The sequence below is a fragment of the Mesocricetus auratus genome, unplaced genomic scaffold, assembly GCF_017639785.1.
Source record: "Mesocricetus auratus isolate SY011 unplaced genomic scaffold, BCM_Maur_2.0 Super-Scaffold_100030, whole genome shotgun sequence".
Classification (NCBI taxonomy): domain Eukaryota; kingdom Metazoa; phylum Chordata; class Mammalia; order Rodentia; family Cricetidae; genus Mesocricetus; species Mesocricetus auratus.
Genome location: NW_024429211.1, coordinates 6665016 through 6680293, shown reverse-complemented (window position 1 = coordinate 6680293; position 15278 = coordinate 6665016). Strand labels below are relative to the sequence as shown.

The 15278-nt window shown below is 45.3% G+C and overlaps 2 protein-coding genes across 3 annotated transcripts in view; both read right to left on the bottom strand.

The window, feature by feature from the left end:
- The window catches only part of LOC121134748 (nucleolar RNA helicase 2-like), a 110185-nt gene extending 104667 nt beyond the window's left edge, over positions 1-5518 (bottom strand). The window contains exons 1-2 of the mRNA XM_040733316.1: positions 5483-5518; positions 3951-5312 (exon numbers count right to left, since the gene is read on the bottom strand). Coding sequence (XP_040589250.1) covers positions 3951-5312; positions 5483-5518 — 1398 coding nt within the window. The remainder of the gene's footprint in view (positions 1-3950; positions 5313-5482) is intronic.
- The window catches only part of Gabrg3 (gamma-aminobutyric acid type A receptor subunit gamma3), a 580888-nt gene that overhangs the window by 480948 nt on the left and 84662 nt on the right, over positions 1-15278 (bottom strand). The gene's annotated exons all lie outside the window — the stretch shown is intronic.

Sequence of the window (15278 nt, the reverse complement as noted above, 5' to 3'; positions counted from 1 at the left end):
ACTTAGTTTGCAAATTCAACAGGTTTTTAAGTGAGAGGTCAAATATCCTCTGACATTTTCTTAAAATGTTCGCTAGTATGATGTCATGTGTCATTGTGAAGAAGCTGTTCTGTCACTGCAAGGAGGACCTGGACAAGGATCACCTCAGGCAAGATGAGATGTGGGGAAATAATAAACTCAGAAAGACGGATGGAGGTGCACTTAAGGACAACCAGGTATGCTGTTTGTAATACAGGCAGACAGGTTGCCATGCCTAACTGCTAAAACTCCCCAGATTGTGTTCAGCTGGGGATTACAGGGTGAGAACCTGATCACACTAAGTGCTTCCATCCCCAAGAGAATTCTTGCTGAGGACTAGAGCAGAGTACAGTGAAATGGACACTTAACAGTTCCCTTGGGACCCACCATGCCAGCAAAACCATGGGGAAGACCAAGTGAGAGTCCATGCAGTGATTCTCAACCGTTTGGAAGAAGTCTCCCTCCCGTTGAGGAGTAAGTGATGCGCTCAGCCCTGCCCTGCCCCTCTACCTTGCTTTGGTTGCCACAGATGTCAGTGGACATGCTCTTGGTCATTGAATGTCCTTTAGCTTTTTACCTAGAGACAATAAAGGGGTTACTGTTCATTTGAAACAATATTGGGGGTGAGGACCAAGGTATTAAGGATCAAATTCAAAGTCTCCCACATACCAGGAAAGCTCTCTACAGTTGAGCAACACCTGTCCCAGCGAATGTTCAGTGAAATTTCAATTAACTAAAGTTATCCCTAGTTCTCCCAGAACTGTGTCCCAACACAATGCAAACTGATAGAGCAGGAGAAGCTTTTAACAACATCACAATTCACATCCTGGTTCGGTCACTGTGTGTCTTGTATCCTCATAGACTGGCACTTGGTTTTCTAGTTTGCAAACAAGTGTTGGGAACTTGCCTGTATCCGTGTCTATTAGTATCTGCTGTAACCAAAGTTAATAGGATTGAATAGCAAGCATTTGTTATTGTTTACCTTGGAGGATACTATTTTGGTTATGCTCCCCCTCCTCTAGAGGGCTTCTCACCTAATATGGCCTTAGACATTTCTGCTCTATACCACATGGTCTCTCGGGCACCTCTAGGAGGCTACAGGATGTTCTGTGAAAGCCTGAGAAACCACTTGTCTTTTTACTTCCCAAGCTTGGTTAGGAGTAAGCCTTAATTCCTTCTTTGGCTACTGCTGGCATTTTTTAAACTTCAAAATGACATTGTTTTCAATGAACAAAGAAAATGTGGCCCAAGCCAACAATGTGATATTATTTTGCATACAAAGAATTGAATGCCAACTTTTGCATCAAGGTTGATATTACTATTGCTGTAAAGAGACACACCATGACAACGCCAACTCTTATAAAAAGAAGATTTAATTGGGGGGCTTCATAACAGTTTTAGAGAATTAGTCCACGGATGGAAGCAGACAGGCATGGTGCGGGAGCAGAGGCTGAGAGCTTCACATCATTTTCCTCAGGTAGAGAGACAGACACCGAGTCTGGGTCTAACTTGGGGTTGTGAAACTCCAAATTCCACTGCCAGTGACATACCTCCTCCACCACGGCCATGCCTCCTAATTGTTTCCAAACGGCCCCACTGTGGACTAAGCATTCAAACATAGGAGCCTATGAGCGCTATTCTCACTCAACTCACCACAGACGGTCAACCAAAAAAGAAGGAAAATTTTCCATAGGTGTTGGTGCACATGAGCACTCAGGAAGCTAAGGCAGAAGGATCATGAGTTTGTAGCCAGTCTTACAGACACTGAAAGCTCCAGAGCAACCTGCCTAGTGCAGGAAATCACTGTCCAACAATGACAAATACACAGCTTTTAAAGGTAAACATGCTCGTTGAAATAATGCTGATGAGCCCCCAAGGTACATTCTTTAATATGTAGGCCTGCTTGTGATTTTGCAAGCCTTGGGAAAACTGTACAGAAGGGGCTTCTATTGCAGGATGATCACTGTCTTAAAGAAGGAGGGGAATCCTTTGAAAGGCAGGTACAATCTCTGGCACCTTGCTTCTCCCAGATCCAGAGACTATGCTTAGCCTAAAGTTAAGCCATGAGAAGTCAACCTTCAAACTTGGCCAGTGAGCTGGCATTATCTTCTGAAGCTACCTTTCTTCCAGGAAAAGGACCCAGAGAAGAGCAGCCTCAAAGGCAAGGGTGCCTTTCATGACTTTCTCCAGTATTGGCCATCAAGGTCCTCCTGGCGCTGCTGTGAAGTTGGCTAGAGCCAATCCTCAGACTGCTTGGAGATGAGTTGCGGGCTTGTGCTCAGCCTCTCTCAGAATTTGCAACCCAGGTTCCTTTTAGTAATCTATGGATAGCCAGCCCTAGGTAAGACCTTACTACCGAGAAAGCTAAGTTGCTGCCGACATCCCCCGAGGCTCTTCCATGAAGGAGCTCTGCTACACACCTTTGTCCCTTCCGCACACTCCGTAAAGTTCCTGGGCTCTCAACACCTAAATCAACTGTGTGATAAAACTGCATTTGGAGCACACACAACCCACCTGCTGTCTTCTGAACTCACGGCGCTGTGTCCGAAGGAAATGTCAAGGTGTACCAACACTCTGTCCTCTACCTCTTCACCCCGTCTCTTTGCTCGACTGATCCGCACTTGTTTCTCATCCCTGTCTCTCTTCTCCCGTGACGACTCACTCTTGTCTCTTCTCCCCATCTCTGTGTTCCCCTGACTCACTCTCTTCTCTCCTCCGCATCTCTCTGCTCCTCCTATGTCGCGTCTGCTGCGCGGCCTGTGTCTGAGAACGTGGGGAGGGTGTCGGGGATTGACAACACAGAGACTCGTTCAACGATGTAAAGAAAACTTTAAGCAGGCTCCAAAAAGGTTCAAGAAAACTTCCCAAGAAAGGCTCCCACCAGAGAAGCTTCTGCTCTCTCCTCTACCCTGGCTGGTTCTGCTCTCACCCCAGAAACTGATCTGGGCATGGCAGAAGAGGCGGTTAGTCTCTGGACAAGGTCGAGCTCAGGGTGGTTTCTGCGGGCAGGCCTTTTCCAGGAACTTAATGCCCCCAGGCATTGTATTGTTTTTAGTAAACATTGTCTTACAGCTGCCTACTCCCAGGCAGAAGGGGAAGTGGGTCTCTGCTCAAGGTCTGGTGTTCCCACAATTCACCCCTTTTTATTTTTAAATGAGGCACTCCTGGCTTAGGTCAAGTAGGGTCACCCTCCCTTTCCCGTCCTTGGGGGACCTTGAACCCCTGTCTTAGGTGGGAGGGGTCTTCCCCACAGGTGGCCCGTCATCAGAGCACCCCAACTTTAAATCATCTGTAACCAACCTTCATGGCTATCGGGATTGCCATGGGCTAGGCTAAGCAATACTTGGTTACGGATCTCTTGCCTCTGGAACAAGGCACGTTTGAGCCCGGCATAAAGCCAGAATGCCTACCGCCACTGCCACCATTTCCAGGACCCCCATTGACATAGCGCCTCTCCATCACCGTACCCATCACCAGATCTGGGCCATAACATTCTACCAGCCTTCATCTGTTACAAGGGTAACCCACACATGATTTACATTCTGTTACAAGGGTAACCCGCATGTGACTTAGATTTACAATTTGATAAAGTTACAATTGTTCCAAGATCTGCTCAGGAAAGCATTTAGAAAGTGCACTTGCACAGATATATTAGGTACAATCATTGATATTACACATGTAGCATTATGAAAAATATGAACAATAGGCTTGTTGCACTATCCACAGAGCACCAATTTGTTCCTGTGGTGATGCAGTTTGTTGATTTAACGTCAGCTGATTATGCGACTTGAGTCAAAGTCTCCTTTTTGTCGCATTAGGACAAGTTGCATCTCTCTAGAAAAATACACTGGCCTAGGCACGATTCCAGAAACAGGAACCACCAAGTCTGATATTTCAAGTGACCATGTCCTGTTCAATTACTGAAAAGAGGCTTTTATTATTTCTGTTGCAGATGGAACACCTATCCGTTTAAATTTAATTCCCGCTTTCTGCTCCACTTGTGCTAACTGGTATTCTTCCTTGTGTTGATAAAAGCAGATGCAAACCCCTGTCCTTCCAGCTCTGCCTGTTCGCCCCGAACGGTGAATATAGGACTCCACATCCTTTGGTGGACAGCTTTGAACAACCAAGTCAACTTCAGGGATGTCTAACCCACGTGCAGCAACATTGGTTGCGACCAAAACCCCGAAACTGCCATTTCGGAAACCTTTCAGGGTGATTTCTCTTTGCTTCTGTGGAATGTCGCCATGTAAAGACTGGGCATCCTGCTTTATGCATGAGTTCTGTGATAGTTCCTGGGCTTCTCTCTTGGTTTCACAGAAGATGATGGTGTGCCCTTGATGACCACTGTACACTCTGATCACATCCCCAATAACTGCAGCCCTCTCACTCCAGTGACACTTAATCGCCAAGTGCTCCACAGTTATGGCTGCTTTCTGAGTCTTTTTACCAATCAGGTCCACCTGTTCGTATGTAGATTTCATGTATTTCTTAGCAACATTAAACACCCAATGAGGGCAAGTTGCAGAGAAAAGCAATGTTTGGGGGTTGTCTTCAGAATCTTTCTTGTATGCCACACATAAAATTTCTTCTACTTGATCAGCAAAACCCATATCCAACATCTGGTCAACTTCATCCAAGACAACATGTTTAAGTTTAGTGAGATCTAGCTTGCCATTCTGTAGGTGGTCTTTAATACGACCCGGGGTCCCAACCAGGATATCCATCCCACTCCGCATACGTTCGATCTGACCACCGTAGGGAGTTCCACCATAAAAACAAGCCACTGACAGCTTTTTTGTGATGTCACTGAAGTCTTTGCTCACTTGATTTGCTAATTCTCTTGTAGGTGCGAGAACTAGCACCTGAGGGGCACGGCCTCTCTTCCTGCCTTGTAGCCCATCTTGAAGCTTCTCAATCAAAGGGATGGCAAAGGAGAATGTCTTCCCTGTTCCCGTCCGCGCCTGGGCAATTAAGTCTTTCCCACTGTATACATGGTGGAATGTCTTGGCTTGTATAGGAAATAGGAAGTTTACTCCACGAGCTCTGAGAAGCTTGACAGTCTCTTCAGATATGGGAAAATTAGAGAAAGCTTCTTCTTTCTGTTCCACAGTTGTTTCCTTCTCCGCCTCACTACTTTCACTGCTTCCTTCACCAGTAGCTTCTTTGGAGGTGGAATTCAACTCAGAATGAGAGAATCCATTCTTGAGCTTAGGGCTTTTTTCACCAATGTCTCCATTGGCTTCCTTCCCCTTCTTCGTCTTCTTGGGCTTAGGATCATCTTCCTTTGACCTCTAGCGTGGCCCTCAGCTGAGTGACAGGTGGCACCAGGGGAGCATAAGGAGCCAGGCAAGCATTTGTCCTATGAGAACATGGTTCCTCTCAGTTTTAAATAGTTGCCTGGCAAGCATTTGTCCTATGAGAACATGGTTCCTCTCAGTTTTAAACAGTTGCCTTACAGTACTCTGAAAGCTGGCAGGGCCTTCAGGGAAGACGGCATGGAGGACAAGGAGTGTTCATTTTCCTGCTGGCTGCCTCTTCCTCACAAATGTCAGCATGGGAAACGGGGCTCTTACAAATTAGTCCCCATTTGCCTTGGCATTTCTAAAGATAATGTACACCAGAAAGGAATGCAATAGAAAGGACAGAAGGGAGGGATGGGGAGAGAGGGAAGAAGAAGAAGAAGAAGAAGAAGAGAGAGAGAGAGAAAGAGGGAGAGAGAGAGAGAGGAGTCCAGTTGATCTGCAAAATGAAGGAAGTGTCTTAAGAAGCCTGCATGGTTCTCTAAGGCCCTAGGTCCTGGGTGCTGGATCCTTGGGCCTGTTTAGTCCTATTTGTTACCAGAAGAAAGCCTTCAGAACACAGACACTAAGACAACCAGAGTCAATCACCACCATGCATCCCAAACACAGCTGTCAAACAGTGACTGTCCGGTGAGGTCAAAAGCAGAGGTACTTGTAGGATTTGGGGCCCTGCCATGCTGCTTTGTAGTCACAAGCTCTCTCCTTGTGCATATGAGCCCATCATTGGGACCCAATGGGGTAGACCTGTTCTGGGATGCCAGAAAGGAGGTAACCTAGCCAGCAGGGAGACCTGAACAGCATGGCAGACCTTCCGAGACCAGAATTCAGACTGTAGTTTTCCGAGAGCAAAGCTCTGCTCATGAGTGAGAAACTTACATTAGTTTCCCCAGCTATCTTATACACACACACACACACACACACACACGCACGCACGCACTCACAAGCATATACAGACACTCAACATGAGTTCAGTGTTCAGTGAGTTACTAAAGGAAACAGCTTCCCTTTCTCATAGTTCTGGAAAGGAGATGTCCCCAGGCAAGATGTCAGCAGGCTCACACTCTGAAGGTACCAAGATAGAGTCCTTCCTTTTCTCTCCTGGCTTTCTGATGACTACTGATATCCCTTGGCATATGGCCATGTCACTCCAAGCTCTAACTACATATTTTCATTTTCTGGTGACCTCAAATCGCCATCTTTTTACTTGCCATCAGAAGATACCTAGAGGAGCCTCCAGAGAGCGTCTCTTTCTTAGTCGTGTCTTTGTGTGGCTTGGGCATCAAGGCTATTGAAGCCTCGAAAAAGTTTGGCAAAGACCCTTCTGCTTCTATTGCATGGAGAACTTTGAGGAGAATTGGTATAAGCTGTTCTTTTAATTTCTGGTAAAATTCTGCATTGAGGCCATCTGGACCTGGGCTTTTTCTGGGGGGGGGGGTGGGATACTTTTGATGATTGCTTCTATTTCCTTAGGGGTATAGGTCTATTCAGATCGCTTATCTGTTCTTGATTTAATTTTAGCAAGTGTACATTTCCTTTAGATTTTCTAATTTTGTGGAGTACAGGTTTTCAAAATATGACCTGACGATTCTCTGGATTTCCTCAGTGTCCGTTGTTATGACCCCCTTTTCATTTCTGATTTTGTTAATTTGCATGTTCACACTCTGTCATTTGATAAGTTTGGAAAAAGTTTGTATCTCTTGTTGTTTCTCTCAAAGAACCAACTCTTCCTTACACTGATTCTTTGTATTGTTTTCCTAGTTTCTACTTTATTTATTTATTTATTTGATTATTTCCTGGCATCTGCTCTTCCCAGTGAGCTTGCTTCTTTGTGTTCTAGAGCTTCCGGATGTGATGTTAGTTCTCTAGAGTGACTATTCTCCAGTTTCTTCATGCAGGCACTTAGTGCTATGAACTTTCCCCTTAGCACTGCTTTTAAAGTGTCCCATAGGTTTGGGTATGTTGTGTCTTCATTCCCATTGAATTCTAGGAAGTCTTTAATTTCTGTTTTTTGTTTCTTCTTTGACGCAGGAATGGTGCAATTGTGCATTATTCAATTTCCACGAGTTTGTAGGATTTCTGCAATTTGTGTTGTTGTTGAATTCTAACTTTAAAGCATGGTGGTCTGATAAGGTACATGGAACTATTCCAATTTCTTTGTACCTGTTGAGGTTTGCTATGTTGCCAAATATGTGGTCAATTTTTGAGAAGTTCCAATTGGCACTGAGAAGAAGGTATATTCTTTTGTGTTTGGATGGAATGTTCTATAGATGTCTATTAAACCCAATTGTGTCATAACTTCTATTAGCTCCTTTGCTTCTTTGTTAAGTTTCTGTCTGATGGTCCTATCTAGTGGTGAGAGTAGAGTATTGATGTCTCCCAGCATAAGTGTGTGAGGTTTTCTGTATGATTTGAGTTTTAGTAATGTCTCTTTTATGAACGTGGATGCCTATGTATTGGGGGCATAGATGTTCAGAATTGATACTTCATCTTGGTGGATTTCTCCTGTGATGAGTATGAAATGACTTCTTTCATCTCTTTTGATTGATTTTATTTTAAAGCCTAATTTGTTAGATATTAGGATTGCTACCCCCGCTTGTTTCTTGGGTCCATCTGATTGGAAAATCTTTTCGCAACCCTTAATTCTGAGGTAATGTTTGTCTTTGAGGCTGAGGTGTGTTTCTTGTATGCAGCAGAAGGATGGATTCTGTCTTTGAATCCATTCTGTTAGCCTGTGTGTTTTTATAGGCGAACTAAGACCATTAATATTGAGGGATATTAGTGACCATTGATAGCTTATTTTTGTTTGTTTTGGAGTTGTTGTTGTTGTTGTTGTTGTTGTTGTTGGAATTGTGTGTGGATTATCACCCCTTTTTTCTTTCGGCTGTTGGTAAAGTGGGATTATCGATTGATCTCAGTCCCATTTTCAAAAGGCTTTTCATAAGCACATCAGCATTTCTCAGGACCTGTGGCTCCTGGGGAGACACTTTAGCCTCTCACATCACTGTGTGAGAGGTCTACAAGGTGCATCTTTTGAGTGAATACAAGCAATACCATGGTGCTCTTGTTACAACCAAGAACAGAAGAGCTTCAGGGAGGGCCTAGAGCTGACGTCCATCAAGCTTAAGACTGTAAAGAGTTCCTCGAAGACAGAAACAACCATGTCACACAGAGTAAGACCTCATGACAGTTGCATGCTGGGCAAACTCCTGAGAGCACTTCTGCTCTGTGACCTCACTTCCTTGCTAGAGGCCAAACAGATGGGGAGACAGACATGTGCACATCTGGGCCAAGCTCCCAGTATCAGGACCTTCATACTTTGCTGAGTCTCTGGCACCTGCTACCCTCCGCTACAGACTTGTTCTTCCGGCACAGACATCCTTTCTTGCAGAAAATCAACCTGCCCTTGCACAGAAAATCCAGCTTTCTCAGAAGCTGAGCTCAAGGCTCTTTTAACTTTTCCTCTCCTTTTGCTTTTTGAAACTACTTTAAATCATATAATGTTCAGCATCTTTCTAGTTTGCTTTCCATGTTTCAGGTTCTTTTTGTTACCAATTTGCGGTTCCTGAACATTCAGAGGGGGAATAGATTTCTTATGCAGACACCACAGAGCATTCTCTGCAGCTGCTCAGAATTGGCAGCATACTAGCACCCTTCTCCATTTTCAAATAAAAACACTTGCTTTAAAGATTTTATTAATATGTCTTAAAATTGCCAAGGCCTTCTGCCCTAAGAGTGGTAAGAGGTTTGGTTCAGCCGAGGAAATCCTTTCAGGTAAGTAACTTCCACATAACCAAAAATGTTATTAATGGGCTCATTATTTCATAAAACAAGAAGGAACGAACAATACACAAGTAAAACTTTTTGTTTTATTACATTTGTCATTTATTTAGTGTGTGTGTGTGTTTGTGTGTGTGTACACTAATGTTTGCATTCCACTGAACAACTTCCAGAAGTTTTTTCTCACCCTTCTACCTTGTGAGTGCCAAACTCAGGCTGCCAGGTTTTGCTGAAAGCTCCTTGACCCAAGAAACCATCTCACTGGTCCATGCAAAATTTTCAAGTGATTGTTTCAGGCTCATTGACTATAAGGTCAAAGTTTGACTATGACCACCGCCTAACAGTAACTAGGGATGGTAACCATTCTTAGTCCTCCAAGCACAACAGTTTCTCCAGAAGCCTCGGGAGAACCTCGGTTCCTTCCTTACTCCCTATATGACATGCAAACATATTCATACAAACACGCTACCAATGTGTCACGCTGTATATGAAATCTGAAGCCCTGCCAACCTAGATACTGATTCATGTGAACCCTGTCCCTCTGTGTGTATGGGGTCTGACAGCTTCGTCCAATGATTAGATTGAGTGTCACACGGTCAAGAAGCAGATTTCGGTTGTTTGAGCCAATGCATGCTTTGGGATCGGTTTATTTCAGCAATTAGTAATTCCCAATTGTCTTAGTTACAGTTTCAGTGGCTGTGACGAGACACCATGACCACAGCAACTCTTACAATGGAAAACATTTAATTGGGACTGGCTTACAGTTTCAGAGGTTTAGTCCTTTATCATTGTAGTTGGAGACAGCCAAAGGCGGGCAGACACGGTACTGGAGCTGAGAGACCTGTATCTTAAGCAGACAACAAGAAGTGTTCTCTTTCACTGGGCACTGACTGAGCATATACGAGACCTCAAAGCCCATCTACTTAGTGACACACTTCCTCCAACAAGACAACTACTTCAAAAGGACCACACCTCCTAACAGCGCCTCTGCCTTAAAGGTTGATAGTGGCAAAATGGAAACAGCATCTGACAGCAGTATTTTGGGCTATTTGGAGTGCCTTTAGGTCTTGACTAAGATGAATGTCGGAGTGGCTGGGGAAGAGTTTCCAAGAATAAGGAAGACAAGGCATACTAAAGATAACCTCTGTCTCTGTCACAGCGGGTCTGCAAAGTAGGTTGGGACCACTGAAGAAAGAAATTCCATTTATGAGATGGACAAGAAATAATGCGTCTCCGTGAAAGGTAGATGTTTCAGATTATGAAAAGGCTTATAAAAATTTTTTGCACTGAGGACCCTGGCCAGGAGCCTAAGGGCTTCAATACAAATGGCGGGAGTGGAGACAGGGTCTTGACTTGGCAGGTTGTAGAGAAGGCAGCTGTTATATTCACAGTGCTGCACTGAGGCTCAGCTCTGTGATGGCAGAAACACTGCCCGATCTCATAGGACATGACAAGGCTGGCTAGCCAAGTCCCAAAGCTGACAGGTATACAGAGAAGTTTTGATTTGTAGGGATCCTACGGTCTGGACAGACGTACCTTGGATATCAAAATGTCTTCTCTTTTTTTATTTATTTTTAAATTTAAATTTAAGTTAGAAGCAGGGTTGCTTCACAAGTCAGTTCCAGGTCCCTCTCCGTTTCCCTCCCCTCCTCCTGTGACCCCCCACCCCCCAATATCCCCTCATTTCCCCAGGGAGAGTGAGGCCCTCCATGGGGGTGTCCATAGTCTGTCATTTCATCCAGGGCAGGGCCTAGACCCTCCACCAAGAGTCCAACCAGTCACTCTGGAATGTCTGCTCCCTCGGTTGCCTAGGATACAAGGGAGCCCAGATTTTGAGACACTGTGTGTACTGTGAAGGCACGATCAGACTCTTCCACGTTAGTTGGAGGAGGGGCCTCGAGGCATCACCAAGCCAGGTCTCCCCTGCTGGAGTGTGCCAAAACAAGAGAGGAGGAGGCATAGCCTTGGTCAGGGACTGGGATGAAACGCATCTGAACACTGTGGGGGGTAATTAGGTACTTGCCTCCTTCAATGTACAGATAAGTGGAGCCACCTACCACTCAGACATCAACTTTTGTCTTCCCAAGATTCTTAATTATTAAATGAAGGCATCCTATCACATTAATCCATTTGCGTGTCCCCAGACACCGTGAATTGGATTGCTTGTGTACGACCATGCGCTGCTTAGCAAAGGGAAATCTGACAGATGCCTTAAGCATATCATGTCACTTTAATTGCTGAGCATCAGCTTCGATATCCCTAGGTAGTAAATCAGACGCAGGGCCACACTCTAAACCCCACTAGGATATGTTCTGTGATTGGATACTGTTAAGGCTAAACTGGAAAATACCTCGAAACTGGCCAAGCACCCCAAGGCTTCTGTGTGGCAATGTTTATCCCATGACCAATGATACGGGAGAAGAGATGTCATCCATACAAAACCCACATTCACAGGATTCTGAAAACGGGTTTACTGGGAGTGACAGGTACTGTCTCCCCAAACCTTGGCCCCGCCCTGCGTGGTTTGCCCTTTCCCTGGCCGGACAAGGTAGCACTACTGGACCAGTTACGGCAAGTGAGTCACCCCATGTCTGGCAGGGGGAACGGATTCCAGATGCTGACACAGCCCTGTTCAGGAGTGTTTCAAGAGTTGTGCGGCCACTGCAGAGAGAAACACGTGTCCATGAGTCTAATGTCAATCCTGTGACAATTTGAGAAACAGACATTGGAAGTGACTCAGGAGTCATGAGAGACCATGGGGCTTCCAGGTTCAAAGCCAGGCTACGCTGAAGCGGCATTCCCTTATTGCATCCAGATAAGGGGCTAAAAAAATCTGACATGCCACGTGGGGAAGCTCAGAAACCCTTCCTTTTGCCCACAGGACAGTGTTTCCATGCTTTGAAATAATGGCAAGCCTGAAGTGCTGCGTGTAGGGCCGACGCCCTGTCCCTGACCACTTTGGACAAGTTCACTGGTGTCATCTTCGTGTGGTTCTCATTGGGGCAGCGTGTTGGTGAGACTTTACGGGTGTGGTTTCTGACATTATTAGGAGATTCGGTCCCATGGCATGCTCCCTGATTCTCTGGCTCTTGCAATCTTTCTGCCTGCTTCTTCCCCAACCAATGTTTCCTGAGCCTCACCCGCACACAGGACAGAAAACTAAGGAATCCTGAGAGTGAAAGAAATAGTCTTCCTCAGGAAAGAGCACACCAACTGGTTGTTCAATACCAAAAACGGTCAGTCCTGAAAAATGTACAGGAAACATTATATAGGCTGACCAGGTCATACTTAGTAATAGGAAAAAATACACACACATACACATATATGCACACTGTAACAAATAATGAAAAAAAACAGGCCATGAATTTGAAAGGGAACAAGGAAGGGTCCTTGGGAGGAGGGAGGAAAGGGATGAAGAAGTATTATAATTATATTTTAATCCGAGTTTTTTTTTTTAAATAGAAGTGAAGACAAGTAGATACAGAGAATCCTTTATTTGGGCTAATCAGATGCTTCTAGGAAAGGATCCCAGAGTGAAAAGTGTTAAATCCAGTCCCAGCACATTTTTTTCCAATGCCAAGAGGTCCTTGCTTCCTCCTGCCCCAGGGAATCACTCACGTTTGCAGATTCTCCCAGGGCAGTACAGACTGGTGATGGGGAAGTCCTGTGTATATGTCAATAAAGCACTGCTGGCCAATAGGGAACCAAGATAGGTGGGACTAGGAGTCCAGGAGGACCCTGGGAAGGAGAAACACAGGAAGTCAAGATGTAACGCCATGGAGTAGGAAGCCTGGAAATTTCTCCGGTAAGAGAAATACTTAGATTAACAATTATGGGATAAATACTTAAGTCAGAACTAGCCAGTAAGAAACAAGCAAAGCCAACAGCTTCATAATTAATATAGCCTCCTGTGTGTTAGTTGGGACTGATGCGGCTCTGGAACCTGGCTGGCAGGAAGGCTTCTCTTTACAGACTGGCCTGGCAGCTGGTGCTCAGGGTGTCTTGTGAGAACCTGAGACCCAAAGGCCACTGTGGTGCTGAATTTGCCACAGGACCTCTGGTCATAGCTATCTGGTCTATCTGACTTCCCCAAGACAACAAAGGCTCCCCATGCTTCTCTGGGATTCATGATACCTAAGGCTCCAGGACATTTAGGTTCCTACTGCTGCCAGAAATGCTGAGGGAATCCTATCCCCCACAGACCACACACCTCACACCACACAGTCATCGTAACCGTGTCGATAGACCCTTTCCATCTTCTGTTGGTTGGCTTGGCCCATTTGGCACAGAAGGGAAAACAGAAGTTGCTCATGTCAGGGCATTGCCATGTGAATAAAGCCAATTAATGGAATGACACATGCTGCTATACAAATATGAAGGTGGGCAACATATACGTACACTGATGGATATGCATGTGATTTTCCATGACCAAAGGAAATAGAACTTGTGCCTTTGTTTTTTTGGCTCTAGTCTTTTTCTGGAAAGAATGTATATATGAATGTGTTTTTACATAAAAAGGTAATGTGTCACCCACTGCTTCTCTCTCTTGAGTACTTTAGCCCTATAACATCCACTGATGGGCGTGGTCCTTCCCTCCTCCTCCTAAGTTTAGAGGTAAAGCCTTCTTTATGGGTGAGCATGACGGACGTTTCTCCTCCTGTTCACAGGCCTTGACGGAGACCTCATGCCTCAGTGATCTCTTGGGCTTTGGTTCAGTGGCCCACCATGCCCCATCGGTGCTATACCTCTTGTCTCTGAACATGTCTACAACATAGAATTTGTACCTGTACATACCTACCTTACGGGAACGTTTCCTCCTCGAGGAAAAGTATTTACCTTCTTTAAGAACATGAATATTCTAGTTTTTTTAAGTAGACATACAACTTGATTTAAGAATTTCTGCTCTACATGGCTGAGAAAAGCACACGGCGTAAGCAGTTGCCACACTTTGGTAGACTTACTCGGCTTTTGGAGCCTGGTGGTGATTTGCCTGAGTAAATTCGCGACCAGCACGGAAACAAGGAATAAAGGAGCATCACGACCTCTGACGTGGCACACGCTCCCAGCCAGCTCAGCTGTGTGTCTGTGTGCTGTCACACAGTGTGAGCCTGTCAGGGTGACGACCACTGCCATGGTCGTTGGTGACCTCACCCCAGTTTTGCATGTTCATTTAATGTCCCCGGCTGCATATATGTGTGTATATAGATTTGTTTGCTCTTTGAATTGTCCTTCAAACCAATTTAGAACCTTACTGGTTCCCTCTAAATCTAATTTACCTTAACAGTGTCCTTTGCACATGTTCATTGGAAAATAGAATGGTGTTACTCATATCGCACATTGCAGCCTGACTGAATAAAAAAGAGAGGAACGCTTACATGTCCCATGTGGTCGTGATAGCCGTGGATGATAAAATTTAACTTGACAGGTCAATAATGCCTGTGCTCCGGGAACAGCCCCTGTGTGACGCCACCTGCACCTGTACCATTAGGGATCACAGCCTCAGATCAGCCTTCCTTGACTTTTTACAACCCTGAAGACACACGGAAAGGTGGGGACTTCATTTAGGACATCACAAAATACTGTGTTTTCACAGAGAAGGTGACATTTGTGGAACGTGGCAAATACTAGACACTTCTCTGCTATGGTTCAGATCTGTCTTCTGAAACTTCATGGGATGGAAACTTAACCCTTCCCCCCAGGTGACACCTGAAAATGAGGTACAGGGGAGGTGATCAGGGCTGGAAATGTCAGAGGGCAGAGCCTCCACGGTGGCAGAAGTGTCCTCACAGGAAGAAGGGAACCCCAAGCCCTTTGTCCCCATGTGATAGCCTCTCTCATGCTCATCAAGAAAGCTTTCTCTGTATGCTAGCACTGTGCTCTTGGGCTTCCCAGTCTCAAAACGGACAAGGTAAATGAACACATTTTTATCGCCTAGCCGGAGGCACGCCATTGTACCAGCTGAAAAACGGACTGGCCAGAGACATCTTCATCTCTTGGGGGCTGACTCCTCTCCAGGAACACTGGTTACCCAGGCTTCTTCCTCCTTGCTGATCTGATCTAGGTGGCTCAGGTCCACCTTGTAATCCAGAAGTACTGAGTCTTTATCAAACCTCTTATTTGCTGGATGCAGAGAACAACACTCTCTTGGATCGGAAAGGACGCAGCTGCAGTGGGGGATTT